The sequence below is a fragment of the Sorex araneus genome, chromosome 7, assembly GCF_027595985.1.
Source record: "Sorex araneus isolate mSorAra2 chromosome 7, mSorAra2.pri, whole genome shotgun sequence".
Lineage (NCBI taxonomy): Eukaryota > Metazoa > Chordata > Mammalia > Eulipotyphla > Soricidae > Sorex > Sorex araneus.
The window spans coordinates 32,225,737-32,246,644 of NC_073308.1; the positions used below are offsets into that span (position 1 = coordinate 32,225,737).

The 20,908-nt window shown below is 36.5% G+C and overlaps 1 protein-coding gene across 1 annotated transcript in view; it reads left to right on the plus strand.

Annotated features, from left to right (window-relative positions):
* Nucleotides 1-20,908, plus strand: part of PTPRC (protein tyrosine phosphatase receptor type C) — a 134,452-nt gene that overhangs the window by 93,629 nt on the left and 19,915 nt on the right. The window contains exons 11-21 of the mRNA XM_055144696.1: nucleotides 792-852; nucleotides 5,600-5,708; nucleotides 6,628-6,662; nucleotides 9,848-9,954; nucleotides 10,720-10,810; nucleotides 10,895-10,971; nucleotides 15,619-15,655; nucleotides 15,749-15,846; nucleotides 16,917-17,042; nucleotides 19,421-19,578; nucleotides 19,778-19,913. Of these exons, the coding sequence (XP_055000671.1) occupies nucleotides 792-852; nucleotides 5,600-5,708; nucleotides 6,628-6,662; nucleotides 9,848-9,954; nucleotides 10,720-10,810; nucleotides 10,895-10,971; nucleotides 15,619-15,655; nucleotides 15,749-15,846; nucleotides 16,917-17,042; nucleotides 19,421-19,578; nucleotides 19,778-19,913 (1,035 nt within the window). The remainder of the gene's footprint in view (nucleotides 1-791; nucleotides 853-5,599; nucleotides 5,709-6,627; nucleotides 6,663-9,847; nucleotides 9,955-10,719; nucleotides 10,811-10,894; nucleotides 10,972-15,618; nucleotides 15,656-15,748; nucleotides 15,847-16,916; nucleotides 17,043-19,420; nucleotides 19,579-19,777; nucleotides 19,914-20,908) is intronic.

Genomic DNA, 20,908 nt, shown 5'->3' on the forward strand with positions numbered 1-20,908 from the left:
GTGATGCACAGGAGTTACTCCTGGCTCTGCACTCAGGAATTACCTCTGGTGGTGCTCAGGGATGGGATGCTGGGATTCAAACCCGGGTTGGCAGCATGCAAGGCAAACGCCCTACCGGCTGTGCTATTGTCTCAGCCCCCATTTTTGTAAAATTTTTTTTTGAACATAGAGAATTTTTTTTAAAACTTACTCTTAAGATAACTGTCTACTGATCATTGTCTGTGTACATTGAAAGTGGAGAAAATATTTTGAAGGTGGGGCAAGTCTGTCATTCCTTTGGTTCTAGCAGAATCTCTGAGCTCAGTTCATCCTCTGTGTGTTTATTTCATTTATGCCTCATTTACTTTATCTGTTCAGTTTTGCTTTTTCATACTGCTGATCATTATTTACTGCTACTGCTATATGAATTAAGATTTCTTTTTTGTAAATGGGGGCACACTTGTAGTAATCAGAGCTTACTCCTGGCGCTGTGCTCAGGGATCACTTAGGGCAGAGCTTGGGAGTCCATATGTGTTACAGGGATCAGATTTGAACTGTCTCTGGCTGCATGCAAGGCAAAGACCTTATCTATGTACTACCTCTTTGTCCACTAAGATTTCTTTATATTTTTATTACTGATAGATATTTCCTTTAATAATGATAAAATATTCCCTTAAGTGTAAATATTCAACTTTAAGTATAGCTCTCCAGTGTGGTTTTAGTGAAAATAGTTTATGAGTAATAACTTGTATCACATTTTGATATATAAATGTACATTTTAAAACCATTTCTCTTTTATTATTGAAATTCAGGTCCTTTATAATAACGGACATTATGATGGAATTGCAGAGAGTATAACTAAATCAACATCTTGTAAGTCTGGGATAGTTATTGTCTTAGGTTAAGGTGTACAGTAACATTTTAATTTTTTTCTCTGTGGATAAAATGAAATGTTTGGGAGTTTTTTCTGCTGCATTATAACAAGAAGTCTCTGATGCTATCATTCCTTTTCATTCTTTCTGTCTTATGCCTGCTTCATCACTAAAGCTTTCCTCCTCAAAATCATTCCTGAAAGAAAAGATATAAAAACAATTTATTACCCCAAATGTTCTATTAACTCCCAAGTGCAGTGTTAGTTCTTTCTGCTCATATCTATAAACTCCAAACTCCTAAATATTCAATTCTGGACAAACTCAGCCAAATAGCTCTGATTTTATTTTCAAATTGATCCTTCTTTTCCTAAAACAAACAAACAAACAAACAAACAAAAACACAATACCTTATAATAATGACAGTTTCATGGAATCTTTTTCCTGGCTGTGTAAAAAATTTAGAATAAAGAGACTACTCTTCAGGGTCAAAGACTCAGTTGCATATCTGACACTCACACTTTAATGGGCCAGACTTGGTACCCATCACAGACATACCCCTAGAACAGCACCCATAACACGACACCAAGGAAATCTTAGTAGAGTTGCATACAGGAACTCCAGCAGCAACTGGAGATGAAGATAAAGAGACTGCATATGTGTGTGTGCAAGTTGTCCTGGCGTAATGACAGAAAGGACTCAGGATATCCTCCAATAGTTCCGGGGGCATAAATTAAACACAGTTGCCAACAAGGTTGTGTCCTAAATTCTTTTCTGCTCTCAGAAAGATCGAAGCTATGCAGCTATGCCACAAAGAAAGTATGATTCAATTATAGTCTTGAGTAGTGGTCAGGGATCATTTTTACTTAGCAGCATTGCCTGACCACTTTTATGTCATTATCAGTTGAGGGAGGGGCGATTGAGAAGGAGGGGAGGGAGGGACGGAAGGGAAAAACATACGAGCTAAGATACTAGATGCATCTCCATACTTGGTTGTTTTATTAGGATTAAGTGGATCAAATCAAATTAAAAAATTTAAAACTGTTTATTGTTATTGCAGAATCAAACCTGTTGAGTTGCTCTGGATTATACTGTTTATACAACAGTCACTTATTATAGTCTCTTGTCAGGGCTCAGCTTGGGCTATTCATTTTTGTCTTTCAGTAATTTATTCAAGGGAAATGGATTTAGATGTTTGCTCAGCTAAGGAGGTTGTATCCTCAAACTTTGAATAAGTCAATTAACTATTGTATATGTCACCCATTATTGGTATTGCTTTGACATTTGAGTGAGAAGAACTTAAGATAGAAATAGGACAGAGAATAGTTTGTGTACTTTCTGAAGTGTGTGACAATAAGAACTTCTCTAAAACATTAAATATATTCATTCATACATTTATATTAATCTGCCTTTTTATTCTTTCATATTTGCACATATAGATTTAACAAACAGTGCATACTTCATATGTACTGATGTTGTTTCTCAAAGGATGATAGATATGAAAAAATATATGGATATATATTATAGACTTACTCTCTATCTATACATGTATGTATATGTGATATACTAGCTAGACTCTGGAAAACTCACATCTAACATACCTATCTGTAATTTTTCTAATACTCATTTTTTCATCTATTTCAATTTCAGCTACTTTGGTATGAGACGTTGTCTCTAGTATATATTTGTTGTATATTTGTATATATTTCAAGGCAGAATGAATGTTATGTGAAGATCACCACTGATTGTATAGAAAATAAGCTCTTTCTTTCTACCTTGTTGTTTATAAACTTTTATTGTTTACAAATCTAAGGAAATACACAATTCTTTTGTTTACTTATATGCTTAGTGTTAATTATATCCGAGAATGAAAATTTCGGAGGAACTTATGCCTTTTTAATGCTCTATGCTTTAGTTGTATGCTCAGTCATGATTACAATGTAGAGCTTCTAGTACTTATCTAGTAAGTAGGGATTGAAGAAGCAATACCAATTAAGGCAGTCAATGACAGATGCTAGCACAGACACACACCAGGTTCCATTCTTACAATTCTGTTCATCATATTTGTCTCCAGAAAACCAGGAACTATCTTATACGCATTTTTCCTTCATCTAAATTAAACTCCAGCTCCCTCCTGTTTCCATGAACTGGACCAAAGATAACCATAGTTAGCACTTATGCATGGCCCTTTATCCCTTTGATGTGCTTCCCTCCATCCATATGCAGCATAAATTCATAATTATTCACCGTGGTCCATTTTTTTTGTTTTTGTGATGCACCGGGGTTACTTCTGGTTCTGCACTCAGGAATCACCCCTGGCGGTGCTCAGGGGATCATATGGGATGCTGGGAATCAAACCCAGGTTGGCCGCGTGCAAGACAAACACCCTACCCACTGTGCTATTGCTCCAGCCCCACCATGGCCCTTTTTACAACTGATTTCTGAATCCTTTGATCCTAAATACCACCCAATGATACTGACCTAACAGTTTCCTTTTCACTGCATCATTCCCTTCTCTGCTAAATTAGTCTCATCAGTATGGATTTGTTATAAAACCATCATCAACCACCACCACAATATCACATTTGGTTTGATTCTATTCTTTTCCACTGCACCCTACTTCTGTACTTAACCTCACAATGAAATAGTAAAACCTTGAAACAGGCATTTTGGTTATCTCTAGAGCTTCTCTTTGCTTTTGGGAATTATCAGGCCATTAAAGCTACTATGGGCAAATTCAACACCCTCTCTAGTACCCAAACTAAAAGGCCAATTCTCAGTTTCTATCAGATGATTCTCAGCAGCATCTGCTTTGGTTGATTATCACCTTCTCCTTAGAATATTTACATTGAATTTAGTTTCTTCCTTTTCATGTGTAAATAACTTTTGTTCTTCCAGCCTTCCTTTGGATATGTCAGATTCTTGTGACTTCTGTCCTAGAAAGAAAATTAGAAAATTTTAATCTCCTGGTGAATTATTCAGCTTCACATCCTTATAAATAAGCTCTATAGAAAGCTTTCAAACTGATGTCCATCCCCAAGATCTTTATGGAACTATTTTCTGCTATGAGAGTTTCATATTTGCATGCCCAATTGTGTCCATGACAACTTCACTTGGACATCTAGTCTTTCAGACCCAAAACAATTCTTTCCCATAGCTTACTGCACCCACAGCTGTCCTGATTTCCAGTAATTGTAGTGACTCCATCAAACTGCATCATGTTACTCTACAGCTACCAAACAAATCCGCATCACTGTACTATTTTCCCTGGATTATGGCATTACCACAATAGTCATACAAATATATATAGGGCGAAGGTCAGAGGACATGGCTCCTCCCCCAAATCCTATTGGCACTTTATTTTTAACGGAAAACTCAGAATGGCCTTGGAAGGACTGAAAGCCCTGAAAGTTGCCTCCCCCTCACTCCTTACTCCTCTCAGGGGGCATCTCAGTGCTGCTCACCTCTCCTCCGTCCCTTCAGCCCAGCATCCCCAGAACATATCCTGCATCTCTTCTATCTTCATGTTCTGGGCAAACTTTGCCTCAGCCTTGAATTGCATCCGGGGCTCACAAATCATTTTCGAACCAACTTTTTCCTGTTTGCCTTTTTTTTTAAGCCTACTGTCTTTCCTCCTTAAAAGTTCCATGAGGATAAAAATCTTTGCTTTGTCCTCCAAGATACCTGCATTGCCTACAGCAGTGTTTAACACCTAGTAAGACCCCAAACTTCGAAAAAAAAATCTTTTTGTGTGAATAATTAATATTTACAGTACCCCTGTCTCTAGCTCTGTGCTAAGTGTTTACTGTGATCATTTATTTCAACCTCATTTTAGGAAGTAGAGAATTGAAATTCTAATCACAAAAATAATTGGGATTCTGGACAAGGATAGTCTGAGTGCCCAGCCTAAAGTGGGGGCCCTTAAGTCACTGCATTATTTTGCAACACTTTGGTTGTGTAGAAAATGTATTAATGCAAGAGATAGCTCTAACATACACCTTTTCACTCTGCCCATGACCCCAGTAAAGGACTCATGTTACAGCTAACATTAGTAAAATTGGCATCAGGGAAGTCTAATACTAGCTTGTAGGATGAAATAATTTTTTTTTTTGTTTTTGGTTTTTGGGTCACACCGGCGATGCACAGGGGTTACTCCTGGCTCTTCACTCAGGAATTACCCCTGGCGGTGCTCAGGGGACCATATGGGATGCTGGGATTAGAACCCGGGTCGGCTGCGTGCAAGGCAAACGCCCTACCCACTGTGCTATCGCTCCAGCCCCGGATGAAATAATTTTTGATCTTGGTTAATTGATTTCTATATGTCAACGAGCAGGAAAAATGTTTATCTTGTGGGGTAGGGCCTTACTGATCCTCTTAGGAGGTGACCAACATCTGCCAGTCATGATAAAGTGCTGACTGAGTTTCACTCTGAAAATTATAATGAGATTGTTTCTCTGATTCCTTCAAGAAGTGAGAAAGAATTAGATGTAAGTGATAGTACCCAATAAAATGAGATAATATAATAAATAAGAATTATTCTTCTATAATCTAAGTGCTATCTTAGAAAATATTTTTTATTGATTTTAAATAATATATTTACAAAGTTAGGAATTCATTTTATTTGGTCTCATCAAAAGTGTTCTGCAAACCCTGAAATAAATAAAAATATCAAAATATAAGTATTCTAAAGATTCTTTAAATCAGATTATAAAATGTCTGACCTAACAAAACTTGTTGTTCTTCATTTCTAGATAATTCTAAAGCACTGATTATATTTCTGGTATTTCTGATTATTGTAACATCAATAGCCCTGCTTGTTGTTCTCTATAAAATCTATGATCTTCATAAGAAAAGGTCCAGGTAAGCATTGATCTTTAAATGAAAAGTAATAACAAGTAAAAATTATGTTAGTACCTATCAAAGATATAGGTAAAGGCAAAAATGTAAATTCAGAGAAGGCAGCATAAAATCGAACTTATCACAGAGCTTTTGGTCAAAGGCTTTTAGCAACTCTTTTTAATGTGGTTTTATCAAAATTCATTGATTTTGATATTCAAAATTCATTGATATTTTTATGGGCTATCTTTAATAATATCAAATGATAAAATATTTCTTTTTCCTAGGGATCTACTGATTAGACCCCTAGGGCTGGAGCCATAGCACAGCAGGTTGGGCAATTTGCCTTGGACTCGGCCGGCCCTGGGTTCAATTCCTTTGTCCCTTTCGGAGAGCTGGGCAAGCTACTGAGAGTATCCCACCCACACAGCAGAGCCTGGCAAGCTTCCCATGGCATATTCAATATGCCAAAAACAGTTACAACAAGTCTCTCAATGGAGATGTTACTGGTGCCCGCTCAAACAAATCGATGAACCAAGGGACGACTGTGCAGTGACAGGGATCATATAGAGTTAAAAGAAAAGAGAATTTATTTAAGGAAGAGTATATAATTTTCAATCAGTAACAGCTGCATTTTATGGAAAAATAGTAGACTTAAATCATTAATTCTTTTATTTGAATTCATCAATGATTCTTTGTTTGTTCACTTTTCCTTGATTTCCCTCTTCTCTCGACTTCTCTTCTTCCCTACTCCCCTCCATTCCTCTTCTCTCCTTCCTATCTTTAGCCCCGATCTCTCCTTCCTGCTCCTCTTCTCTCATCTCTTTTCTAACCACACCACCTCCGTCCCCTCCTTCCTTTGATATATATCTTAAATATAAATTAAATACCAGTTAAAACCTATCTCTTTAAAATATGCAAACTTCCTTTCTTGTTTCCACAGCGATTTAGGTGAAATAATTGGTCTTGTCGACAAGGGTGAGTATGCATACTTTTACTTATGAATAAAAATGTGGAGGGGCCACATTTGATTTCATTCATTAAATTCAAATTCAGAATTTAGAATTTGTCTGAACTTCCTCTATTAACTGACTCAGTGATGATGCTACTTTTAACATTTATTTAGTCAGAAATTTTAAATTATTTTTTCAGGTATACTAAATAGTCTGAAAATACAGCAGGAATAGGCCACAGGTTCTCTTTGTAAAATGTTAGAAGCTAATGGAGGAAGACAGAAATATTAAAAATACAACTCTAATCTGATAAATGCCATCTTACTTGTATATAAACAGGTCTATAGAAAGAGAAAACAGAAAACTGCAAAGGGTCTTCTAAGATTATAGAGGGGTATAAGGAAGCATAAAAAGAGTGAGGACAGATGGGAAGTTCCCAACATGAGGAGGCAGTAAGAAGTCTCATTCCCAGCTTGGGAAAGATGCTGGCTCATTTAGAAATAGGACCCAAAATAGCTTTGTGACTTAGTCAAGTAAAACAAATTCTTTCCCATCACCCAACTTACATCTTTAATTTTTTTAATGTGACCTTTGAATCAGTAAGAGAAGATGCAGTTAAAGAAGTAGAAGCATTCTGAGCATGAAGAAAATGATTTGTTCTTTTTATTACAAGGCAAGAGACATTTTAGACCTGTGTCTTGTTCTAACTTGCCTTGAAGGAATACCCCATGGCAAGGGCAGGCACCAGACCTGTAAGCAAAAATGTGTGGATCCTTCTTTGGAACTCATCTCCAAGCTTTGTGTTCCCTTCTAGAATCTATCAATACCAAATATGTAATTCTTTGGTATCTCTTACTTGTTAGGTAACTCTCCTCTCCAAACTATTACACAAGCTCGGTAAATACATTTTAGTTTTCTCTTCTCACTCTGCTCTAACACCAGTTTTCTTGATGAGTATATAGAATTCAATTAGTAGCAATGGAAACCAAACAAATGAGATTAAATGTCGTATGGTTGGGTTTTTATTGGATTAGGGTAGAATGAAGAGTACAGGCATCAAATGCAGAGGAGGTATTTCACGTCTCCATTTCCAGAAGTTAAAGCACACAGGATGGTCTCACAGAAACATTTTTTTTTTCTGCTCCCATTTTTTATTTATTTTTTATTTATTTATTTTTTAATTCTTTTATTAATTCACCATGTGGAAAGTTACAAAGTGTTCAGGTTAAAGTCTCAGTTATACAATGCTCAAACACCCATCCCTTCACCAGTGCACATATTCCACCACCAAGAATGACGATATACCTCCCCCCTTCCCCCCACCTCCCCAGTCCCCCACCCCGCATGTGTAACTGGTAAATTTCACTTTACTTTCACTTTACTTTGATTACATTCAATATTTAAACAAAAAAAGTTCACTATTATTAATTTGGAGTTTCTCCCCCCTAAAGTCGATCTGCTGAAAAGAAAGCATTTGGTAATTTGTTTTCCATTGCTGAGAATGAAGAGATATGAAGTCAGGAGGCCGCACTAGCAGCAGCATAATTTTGGATTTCTGTATTTTAGTATCTAGTAATTAAGTCCAGAGAAATGTCTGCCAGGAATCGCAACATTGTAAGCTTGTACCTCTCAGCTACTTTATATTCCACATATGAGTGCAATCTTTCTATGTCTGTCTCTTTCTTCACAGAAACATTTTAAGTGAAAGTTGATACCAGTTGTCCTTTGGAGTACATTACATCTTACCCAAGCTCCACAGAGTCCCAAAAATAACCTTGAGTTCAGAAAGAATGAATATGAGAAACTACCAGCCATACACAAAATCAATTGTACATGACCAATTTTATCATTGTGGTTGGACTGAAATTTCCCATAGTTAATAAGATAAATGTGCAATATTCATGAACATTTTTCTTCAATTGATTATTATGTGTTAATAATAAATAGGAAAAACTAACCTGAATACTAAAAGAAATGCCATCAGACATACAGAGAATAGTGGAAGAAACACAACTTAACATGTGTGTTAGCCTATCTTTTCTTATTTTTTAAAATAATTGTTTGTCAGGATCTATCTATAATGATTGCTTTTTATGGTGATTGTGTATTTATGCTCTTTAGAAGTCATTTCACAGATATCAAGAAGCCATAATGTGCTTTATGCTTTGGAGGCATGATAAATAAATAGGACTTGATCCTATCCTAGTTGAACAGATGAAATATTACTGTGAGTCATGGGTTTAAGAGTATTAATCACATCCCCTGACTTATATATTTTTGGTGCTTCAAAATCGCAATAATTAAAAATAGAAAATTTACAACATATACTCAAAAGTATGCTAATTGCCATAAAATGTCTCTGCCAAAGCAAAGCAATATGAGTGTCCTTACAAGATGATATTTGTTCTGGGATAATTTCTCTGAACACAGAAAATTAAGAAGGGCATCAAAGGTAGTGAGAACAAAGTGTAGTGATTTATGGGAACATGAAATTGTTTAATGCACTTGAGAATAGCCATGCATATGGTGTGAAGCATAAAAGTGGTAAATAGAGTGGCTTGAGTAGTCAAGATGAGATTTTTAAGGACTAATATGATACCTTAAATTTCATTGAAAATTTTTCTTTGAGCAATACAGGACCAAATTGTTAATTTTTTAAGGAAATCAATCATATGCTTTTATTTATGTTTCATATGAATATATAACAGCTTAAAAGATAAACCAATATAGGGAAAGAGTGAAGTCATTGAAAGTTAGGAAGATATATGATATGATGAAAAGGAATTCCTAAAACTGAACAGTGGCAGAAAAGATGGAAGTTCCTATAACCCTATAGGGCAAGAGAGGACAATCCTGAATAATGTGTGTGTTTCACATTTAAATTACTATATGAATCTTGCTCTCATTTACTGGTATTTAAAATGACTTTCACTTCAAACATCTTGACGAACTTATGTCAAGTGCTTAAGGGCTAAGTGGGAGGAAAATTTGAGTAATTCAGAAAGATTACTATTAATCCCAAAAGAGGGCTGAAACACAGAATTTTAAAATCTTAAGTTTATAGGTGAATGTTCAAATATGAATGAGGCTATCCAGATGGCATTAATTTGGGGAGAAAAAAGAAGCCAGTGATTGAATCCAACATACAAATTTAATTGACTATCTATGACTATTTGAAAGAGATACTAATACTAAATCTAATGTTTAAAGATGAAAAACAGCTGATGACTGTGGAGCCAATTCATTCAGATGTCTTGTTGGAAACTTACAAAAGAAAGATTGCTGATGAAGGAAGACTTTTTCTGGCCGAGTTTCAGGTGTGGTCTCTTCTTGCTGTGTTATAATAATTTTACTCAGTTTTTAAGGTGATTCCATTTTAAATGTATCGTGCAAGAACCAGAGAAATAGTACCGAGAGCAGAGTGCTTGCTTTGCATGTGGCGACCCAGGCTCAACCCCCAGAACCCTACATATATTGTCCCCCAGACCTGTCAAAAGTGATCCCTGAGAGCAGAGACTGAAGTAATCTCTGAGCACCACCAGGTGGCCGCAAAACAAAACAAACAAATAAATTATTGTATCTTGTGAACTTACAGTTTGCCTGATCTAATGCTAATAACATAGAGTCTAAGCAGGCATTTACATATCAGAGACTAATTGTCATGTACTAGTAACTACTTTTAAATAATATTTCCATAAATGATTACCAGTTATGAAGTTGTGCCACAAGACATTTGGGGATGATCTAGTACTTGTTCCCTGGGCAATCACAGAAGTATAGCCAGGTATACTTGTAGATGAAGTTTAAAGTGACAGTTAAAGAGAAGTTAATTTCAAATGAACTTTCTCTCATGGGGTTTAATGTCCATCACTCATTTCAGAAGTAATCCATCACTCATTTCAGAAAAGAGATTTTTTTTTTCAAAATTTCTAATGTAGTTTCAGTCACCACATGCATCTTAATCACCGATGCAAGGGAAATTTAACCACAAGATGTCACTTTTACTAAAACGTTAAATGGCTAAAAGAAAATTCTGTTTTCTTACCTCTGTTCATAACCCAAAGGATTATTGTGTCTTTCAGAGCATCCCACGGGTGTTCAGCAAGTCTCCTTGCAAGGATGCTCGGAAGCCCATTAACCAGAATAAAAACCGCTATGTTGATATTCTTCCTTGTAAGTACTTATCAGGGATAGCATTCATGTGTATTTAAGCGATTATTCATCATTTGCTTATTTATGCTTCTTTTCTTTGAACAGATGATTATAACCGGGTTGAACTCTCTGACATAAATGGAGATGCAGGGTCAACCTATATAAATGCCAGCTATATTGATGTGAGTATAAATGTATATCTACCAGGTTATCTTATATATTTATCATTTTGTCACCATTTGCTTTCATTTTCTGCTGCGTGTATGTAATGCATTCAGTTCCTTCTTTGTCATGACGAAACTTAACAAATGGTATTTAGAAATAGTTGGAAGTAAGCCTGGAATGCTGCTGTGCAAATACAAGTCACTTATATCTATAAGACTATTTATTACATTCATTGTTTGTCTCTTTCCATAAGATATAATACGGATCTTTTTCTTTACAAACAAAATGATACTAAAGATTAAAACTTTCTGATGCCTATCATTTGATGCATATTAGATTAGTTGACCCATAAATGTGTGTCTTGTCAGAGTCCCATGCTCACTTTACCCACTGAAGAGGTAAAGGTGGGGAGGTTTTAATTATTTCTCTTGCTCTTGTTCAACTTGTAGTGAAATTCTTAGTAGGGATGCAAACCAGGCCTGTTGTATTCCAGAGTATTAAGCTTCAGTTACGTAACATTGCATTTCAGTAAGGATGCTCTTCATTGACACTGATCATGAGTAATCCTAAAACAGCTATGGGACCATGGTAAACTCATTCAAAATATATAAAACTTCACTGATTAGTAACTGTTGAATGATGTTTTACATGAATGAAAATATTTTAATGAGCATAAAAATATAGAGAGACCAAGGAGTTGATACACCATGTAAGGCACTTGCCTTGCATGCATCCTACCTGGGTTCAATCCCCAGCACTACATAGAGTCCCTTAAGCACTGACAGGAGTGACCCCTGAACACAGAGCAGGAGGCGAGGAGTAAGTGCTGGTCACCACCAAATGTCATTGAAAAACTAAACATAAATAAGAAAGCAGCTGAACAAAATATTCCCCTACCCAATTATGGACTGGTGGTATAGAACTTTGGAGAGATTGTACTCTCTGTTGTTTCTTTTGTACCCAGTTAGAGCACCTTTACATGAGTACTTTGGAGAGATTGTACTCTCTGTTGTTTCTTCTGTACCCAGTTAGAGCACCTTTATATGAGTAAAGCAGCATTTGTTATCCCTCTTTTGATCTCAGAAGGTTGAAATGATTATCATACTGACCTATTAAATGTTTCATTTACCTAAAACAGATCACTTGTATGTGTATAGTATCACTCTGAAGGTCCAAAATTGACAAACATTTCCTGTAAGAGTCCAGATAATAAATATATCTTTTATTTATATATTATAAAACATTAGATATCTGTGTGGTGATTGTTAAAATCAACTCCTGCATCAGTGTAACATCTCTTGTATTAATGTACCAACTCCTATAGTAATGTACATTAAATGAAGTTTATAACTTTAAAAATAATGGTTTAATGAATCTTTGCTCATTATTTTATAACTGACTTTATTATATCTATCAGATAAATACCTAAGAATTTTCAGGTCAGGGTGCATGCCTTTATAATATTAAAAACATAAAATGTAAAATTATAATGTCAAAAATCATTTAAAGTTTTAAAAGAAAATTTTCCAGTAGAGTTTCTCCAATTTAGTATTCCACTAGCAGTGTAGAATGTTTCTGTTGCCCCCATACAGACTTGACAAAAATGTAGCAATTAAAAAAAATTGACAGTAGTTGACAAAGTGATGTCATGCTACTGTATACATTGATTTTATAAGGTCACCACCATCTTTTCATTAAAGAAAAATGCTTGTTTTGAGCTATATGATTATAATATTTTAGTGGCATATGGACAATGGACAAATTGTAATGACAGAAATATTAATTTACACAGAGGATTAGTTTCTAAGTGGACATAAAGAAGTACCACAAATCAGGTGTGTCAAACCACAGAATTGTATTCTTTCTCAGATCTGGATGTGCCAAGTTCAGTCAGCGTGCCATTCATGCTAAGCTCCCTGTGGTGGCTCTGGGGAACACCTCCCTTTGCTTGTTTCTTTGTTCTTATGGCACCTGGTCATCCTTGGCAGGCCTTGGCTTATTGCTTTTTTCTCTCCAGTCCATATCCCCCATGACAGTGTCTCCTTCTCTGCATGTACCCGTGTCACTGTGTTCTCTTTTTCTTGTAAGGACACAGGCCTTTGATTTTAGAGCCCATACTCATTCAGGATGGTCACATGTCAACAAATTATATCACCCAAGATGCTATTTTCAGACAAAGTCACATTCTCAGGTTCCAAATGATCCTGAGATTTTCAGGAGGAACACTAAGCAATCCACGACATGCAATTCTGTAAAAAGAGCAAAGTAGGGACTGGAGCAATAGCACAGCGGGTAGGGTGTTTGCCTTGCATGCAGCTGATCCTGGTTCTATTCCCAGCATCCCATATGGTCCCCTGAGAACTGCCAGGAGTAATTCCTGAGTGCATGAGTCAGGAGTAACCTTTGTGCATGGCCGGGTGTGACCCAAAAGAAGCAAAAAAAAAAAAAGCAAAATAATTTGCAAATATATTTTACTTGAATCATTCATGACACATCATCCACGTCTGTATCTTAATTACTCATAACATTTCTTTGAGAGATATCCAAATGAGTTTAGAGCAAAATTCCTAACATTCTTGATTATGATGTTGATCACAATTTTTTTCTTTAAATTTTGATTGTTTTTATTTTTCGGCCACACCTGTGGTTCTCAGGGTTTACTCCTGTCTCTCTGCTCAGGGATTACTCCTAGCAGTACTCATGGAACCATATGTGGTCGCAGTGCTCAAATCTGAGTCAGCCACATGCAAGGCAAGCACCCTGCCGACTGTAATATATCTCCAAATAAATTATAATTCATTACAGAGTTTCTATTTATCAGCCATATTGAAGTAATTTAAATATTCTAATTTAATTAAATATCATATCTCAGTGAGGTATCAACATTTTGTAGGAAGAAACAGTCAGGATTTTGTTCTTTTTTTCCCCTCAAGCACTTTGACTCTAGAGCTGACACTCTAACTTATGTAACATCTTCTCTACCATAAGCTTTTTTAGCTACTTAACATGTCCTTGCTTAATGATGCACCTGGAAATTCTATCCTAAGTAACAAATGTCTTCCCTGACATGAACCTTGATGCATCTTCCTTTCCTAATCCTTTTTCATGTGATTTTCAAAAGGCTGAGTTATAACGTTAGAATGGAGAGGTCATAGTTGAAAAATAGTGATGGGTGCCTTGTCCGAATTTTGACCTATACCTTAACTGATTCTGCAGATGGCTTCTGTAGTGATTCACACATACATTGAACAAGTATCACTAATTATTAATAATCATCAACAATACTTTCACTTTTGTGTAGTTTTTTTAAAGGATAATTTATACTTCAAAAATAAAATAAATGCACACACTTTATAAGATTGTTTAAGCATCTAGAGAATTTCTGGAAAACAAATAACCTGTGTTTTTTCTTCAAATGCACATAATAATTGTAACCAAAAAGTAGATCTCTATTTATTCAGTAGAGTTGAGAGTCTTAGCTTGTGCCTTCAGCTTGGTTCTTGACATAATGTAGCCTCTCCAGAAATACTTTTAGAACAAATAAGTTTATGAATAATTTCACATCATGATAGAGAAGTTTAAGGAAGTCGTTGAAATTAGACATGAATTTTTGTTGCTCATATGAGTAAAATTGATCTGATAGCAAAGGTTTTCTTTCTGTCTCTGTCTCTCTCTCTCTCTCTCAAGCAGTTCACTAGGACAAATTTCAGGAGTGTGAAATAACATTAGAAAAAATAAGTGTAATATATTTCTCTGCACTTGGTTCTGTTTGTTGGGGTTGGGGAGGGTTGTTTGTTTTGTTTGTTTTTGTTTTATTTGCTCTGGAGAAAGCAAATACTGTAAGCAATGTAAATTGTGCATCTCATTTAAAGTGTAAGAAAAGGAGTCTCTGAGCTGACAGTAATACTTAAGCCCTGGAATGGGTGACACGGTTGTTGGTAGAGTATATGCTTTGCCTGTGTTCAGTGCTCAGAGCTGAGTCATTAGTGGGTGGAATGATATTCTTGATTTAAATTAAACAGGAGAAATGTGTGGATAATCTCAGAATGAATTACTGAAAGAAATTGAATAAAGATTCTCAAAGTACATGACTGGAAGGAAAGGTTGTTAAAGTTGGTGCAGGTGATATTTTAAGGGTTGACGGAATAAAACACAGAGGATTTCCTGGCTTACTCTTGAAGATAACTGCTCCATTCTAGTTGAGAAGAATATTTTTTTAAAATATTTGGGGTTTATAACACTCAGAAAAGTTTTGTGTAGTATTTTCAAATACTAACATGATTGGGAGAATTTAATATCCCACTTAAGACTTAGTCCCTTATAATTTGAAAATGCCCAGGGAAACTCATAATCAAGAAATTGAGATTTGTAACTGAAGAGATAGTATAGGAGTGAAGGCCTTGTATGCAGCCATGCCTGGTTTGATTCCTCGAACCACATTTAGTTTACTGAGCCCCACCAGGAGCGATCTTCGAGCACAGATTCAAGAGTAAGCCCTCAGCACACCAGAGTAGCCGAAAGAAAAAAAGAAAGAAAGAAAGAAAGAAAGAAAGAAAGAAAGAAAGAAAGAAAGAAAGAAAGAAAGAGAGGTCCTAAATTAAATTATCTGACTTACAATATCCTGTGTCTCTAACAAAGAGTATCTTTGTGTGCATTTTCAATAGGGTTTCAAGGAACCAAGGAAGTACATTGCTGCACAAGGTAACTTCGATTGTCCAATTTTCTTTCTGAAAGATTGTTCTATGCTACTTTAAGAAGTTGCTTCTTAGCAGTTTATATTTCTTTACTTTCTAGGCCCTAGGGATGAAACTGTGGATGATTTCTGGAGGATGATCTGGGAGCAGAAGGCCACAGTTATTGTCATGGTCACTCGATGTGAGGAAGGAAATAGGGTAAGCATCAGAAACTTAGCAAAGGGGTGTAGGCTGGGAAAAAGAGGGGCAAGCTACATTTTGAAAAGTCATGTAGAGATGCTTCACAATTAAAACAGGCATGTATCTATTGTAAATTCCACATAACAATTTTTACATATGCAGAAAATGAAAATGTCTGTATATATAAATATATGTATAAATGAATAAAATGTAAATGTTTCTGTTTAATTGATGAACTTTTGGGTCTCATTCCTTCTTTTTTCGTTCCTGTATTTTGGGCCCCACCTGGAAGTGCTCAGGGCTTTGCACTCAGGAATCATTCCTGGTGAGCCCAGGGAACAATGTAATGTCCTAGTATAAAGACATTGTATTAGGGTTGGCTATGTGCAAGGCAAGTTCCCTACCCAATATAATATTGCTCTTGCCCTGAGTCTCATTTCTTTGAGCTATTATTTTCATTAGTACATTTCTATGTATTCACTTCACAAATAATTATGAAGTCATGGAACAAACTGACCTCAGGCAGGCAGGTGGCAACTTGTGGGATATGACTTGAGGAATCCTAAAAGCATCCTGTCCACTCTTCAACCCGATTTGGTTCATGTAAACATATCATTTCTGCTGAGCACTGAGCACATGCTCTTTTACTCCGAGCAAAGCATGAGACTGCCCGCCTCTGCTAACGACATGAAGGAGACCCTTCAGGTTGCCTTCACAAGGAACTGACATACATGTCAAGCCTCACGCCTTTAACTGAATAGGAACTTAGAAAAGAATATAGAAATGTTTCAGAAATTTGGGTGAATATTTTTTTGTCTTTTGGTCTTTCTTTTGATTGTTGTTTTGGAGCCACACTTAGTGTTTCTAAGGGTTTATTCCTGGCTCTCCACTCAAGAATAACTCTTGGCAGGGCTTTAGAGACCCTATGGGGTTGCCCGGGACAGTTGGATTTGAGGCATGTGCCCTTCAGTTCATGTTATTTTAAAAAAAAATATACCATTCTTGTCACTTTTCTTTTTTAAAAAAGAATATTTAATAAAGAAATTTAAGTGAAATCTAAGTTTTTACATGATTTTTGAAAAATGCAGAACAAGTGTGCAGAATACTGGCCATCCATGGACGAGGGAACCCGGACCTTTGGAGATATTGTTGTCAAGGTTCTCAAGTACAAGAGATGTCCAGATTACATCATACAGAAGATGAACATTACAAACGTGAGTTTCTTTTATTATTTATTTTTTATTCTCATACTTTAAAAATCATTACAGATATGAAATATCAAAAATTAATATTAAAAGTCAGAATATTACATGTAGTGACATGGAGGAGAAAATCATGGATTTGAACAATATTATAAACCGAGAAAGTTGTTATGTCACTAATGAAAACAGTTTTTACGTACAACTAACTAACAGTATTTATAATGCATTGATCCTTAATATGTAAATAAAAGAAATAATTGAAAGTGTTCAGAACTTAGTAGATAGTGCAGGGGTTAGCAATGCAGCATTCATAGAATCCCAGTCCTGAGCATCATCTGATGTATCCCTGAAAAACACTGGGTGAAGCTTGGGTGGTCCAGGGCCCTTCAGGACAGAGTAATCTTTGGGCCTTTGCATTGAAATGCTGACCCACATGGCCAAGATTCTTGGGGTCATATGCTCTGAGCTCTGCTCAGGAGATCTAAAAGGAAAAAAAATATTTTCAGTACTTTTAAATCTGTTGAATGAATGTCAAGAAGTTCCCATCCTCAATGGATGTATTACAATCAAGAAAAAAAAGTACAGATGGCATAGTGACAATGGTAAGAAATATAAAACTCTGAAAACAACATGTGTAATTAAGCCAAAAAAATTACTATGCTTAAAACAAAGAACTTAACACATACAATTTCTTGCATGGAATATGACCAGATTTGGCAAGTTTATAAAAACAGAAAGTTGATTGAGATTGTTCAGGAACAATAAAGGTAGAGTGGTATTAAAGGTTAGTACCCATATGAGTTAGGGGCTTATTTAAAATGTTCCTTAATTAAGTGATGGTGATTATTTTATAATTTGGTGAGTACAATAAAATAGGACTGGAGCGATAGCACAGCGGGTAGGGCGTTTGCCTTGCACGTGGCTGACCCGGGTTTGATTTCTCCATCCCTGTCAGAGAGCCCGGCAAGCTACCGAGAGTATCCTGCCCACACGGCAGGGCCTGACAAGCTCCCCGTGGCGTATTCAATATGCCAAAAACAGTATCAACAAGTCTCACAATGGAGACGTTACTGGTGCCCGCTCGAGCAAATCCATGAACAATGGGACGACAGTGCTATAATGAAATAATTTCCAAATTAAGTGAAAAAAATGAGTGGTATTTGAAAGAAATCAATCTGTTAGGAAACAAATCTGTTTATAAATAGGGTTGGAATTCTCTCTGAATTTCACTTATTAGAATATTTTTTAGTAACCAAAAATTGTATTTCCACGTGTATGATCCAGATACTTTTTCTGCAGAAATAAAAACCCCCAGTAACCTCAACATCACCTATTGTATAATTCTTTCTAAACTATCTACAGGTCCCTTATTAATGGTGATTATTTGTTTTCCCAAGAAGGTCTGTAAAAAAACTTCACTTATAGCTCATAATGTAGCATGATATGGGCTAACCCATAAAGACTCTCATTCCAGAAATAGGATGATAGGCAATGGTCATTTCTAACCAGTGGCCATAGTAACCAGTCTGATATTTCAAATGAACTCAGTTACGTCTTATCAGAAAATTACAAGCAACCAACTATTATTGTTTCTTCTGTTATCTAAATGTAGGTAGTATTCTTTTATTTTTATTTATTTATTTATTTACTTATTGATTTTGATGAAACAGGATAGTTTTTATTGACACTTATTAAGACAGATGTGAGGGATGGGAAAGAGAGAAGTACATGTGTATGAGAGACCACGGGCCTTTGTAGAATGGAAATTAGCAGCAACCAGGCTCAGAGCAAGCAAGATAGGTGTTTAAGGAGAATGCAGGCTTGAAGAGTAAGCCTGATTCTCTTAAAAACAAGTCAAGGAATTTTGAATTATGCAGAGTCTGATGGTCACCTACAGATTGGAACTAAATGAGCTGTAATCTCAAACTGACTGCTCAATTCTCTCTCAAGAGTTATAATTGATATTTCTTCTATGAGACAACCTTGGAAGCATTCTGTCAATCAAATAAATCAGAATCACTTCCCATCACAAATAATTTTGTTTGCTCTCCTATCAATCAGAAATATCTCAAACAACTGTGGAACCCCCTTGACTTTCCTCTCTTCTCATCTCTATGCACCATCTCTGTGTGTTTGTTAGCTTGCTTGCTTTGGACTGGTAGCATGCAAGCTCAGTCATTGCAACCTCCATAGCCATGTCTGACTTTTAATTCAGTGACCAATGCTTATTCACCAGTTATTGCAGGCCAATCCTGTGGAACATCTCCAATATTCATTATCAATTGGAAGGGGGGGACTGCCATTGTGGATGAAATAACTTGAAGGAGGAGTTTGGGGTATGAACACCTCGAGAAAAAAAAATCTCAAAATAAATATGATCTCTTGACTAGAAAAAAGAAAAAACAAATGGACGGGAGGTGACGCACATTCAGTTCACCAGCTGGCCAGATCACGGAGTGCCCGACGATCCTCACCTGCTCCTCAAGCTGCGCCGGCGAGTGAATGCTTTCAGCAACTTCTTCAGTGGCCCCATCGTGGTGCATTGCAGGTAAGTGAACTCCAACAGGAAGTACTGGACTCATTCCTATCCCGGATCCTTGGGCTGTGGGACTCCTCCTCTTCCGGAAAGTTACTATGTGGGAAAGCAAACTATGAAGTGAAGACAGTTTTTTCCCTTGCCCTGCTTTTTTTTTTAAATATACATTTCTATATCATTCGTGCCTCCCCTCTTTTATTTGTTTCTTCAGTGCTGGTGTTGGACGCACGGGGACCTATATTGGAATTGATGCCATGCTAGAAAAACTGGAGGCAGAGAATGAAGTGGATGTTTATGGCTATGTGGTCAAGCTGAGGCAGCAGAGATGTCTGATGGTTCAAGTGGAGGTATGTTCACACCTTTAGTCACTGGGCAGTCCAGTGAAGCTTTTTGGGGTGGGAGTAGTTATATTTCAAAGAAATTCAAATTCTTCCATACTTCAAGCAGCACACAAAATAACTGTCTTTTAGTTTTCTGAAAATCAAATTATGTGGAGAACAACAGGCATATAAGGAATGTTCACGTCACTGATGATGAGGGAGAAATGCAAGTCAAAATGACAGTGAATTATTATCTCATACTAGTCAGTGGCATATTTCAAAATGCCCAGAACTGTAAGTACTGGTACAATGTGGTAAAAAAAAGGAACTCTCACTCACTGATGGTGGGAGTGTTGCTTAGTTAAACCTCTCTGGGAAATGATTAGCACATTACTCAACAAATTAAGAATAGAGCATCCATATGACCCTGTAATTTTATTCATGGGTAACTAAAATACCAAGAACACAAGATATTAATCCAAAAGGATATATGCACACCTAGAATCATCAGAGCATTATTTATTAAAGCCACAATTTGAAAACAAACCAGCTGCTCAACAATAGAGAAGGGGATCAAGAAATTGTGGTGTATATACCACATGGAATTCTATTCAGCTGTAAGAAAAAATGAAATCTTGAAGTTTTCCTTAACTTCAACACTAAGTGAAGTGAGTCAGAAAGATAAAGACAAAAAGATGTTCTCGTCATATGTGGTGTGCCAATGAACAAAGCGAAGGATTATGTGTTCTGCATGGAGACCAACAAAGATATGGCCAACAGACCTGGGAACCCTGGATGACAAGGGGTCAGGAGGAAGGAAAGGAATTCTGTCATTCTTGTGGTGGCCATGGGCTGGAGCTATAGCACAGTGGGTAGGGTGTTTGCCTTGAACGTGACCAACCCGGGTTCGATTCCTCCGTCCCTCTCAGAGAGCCCGACAAGCTACCGAGAGTATCCCGCCCACATGGCAGAACCTGGCAAGCTACCCATGGCATATTCGATATGCCAAAAAACAGTAACAA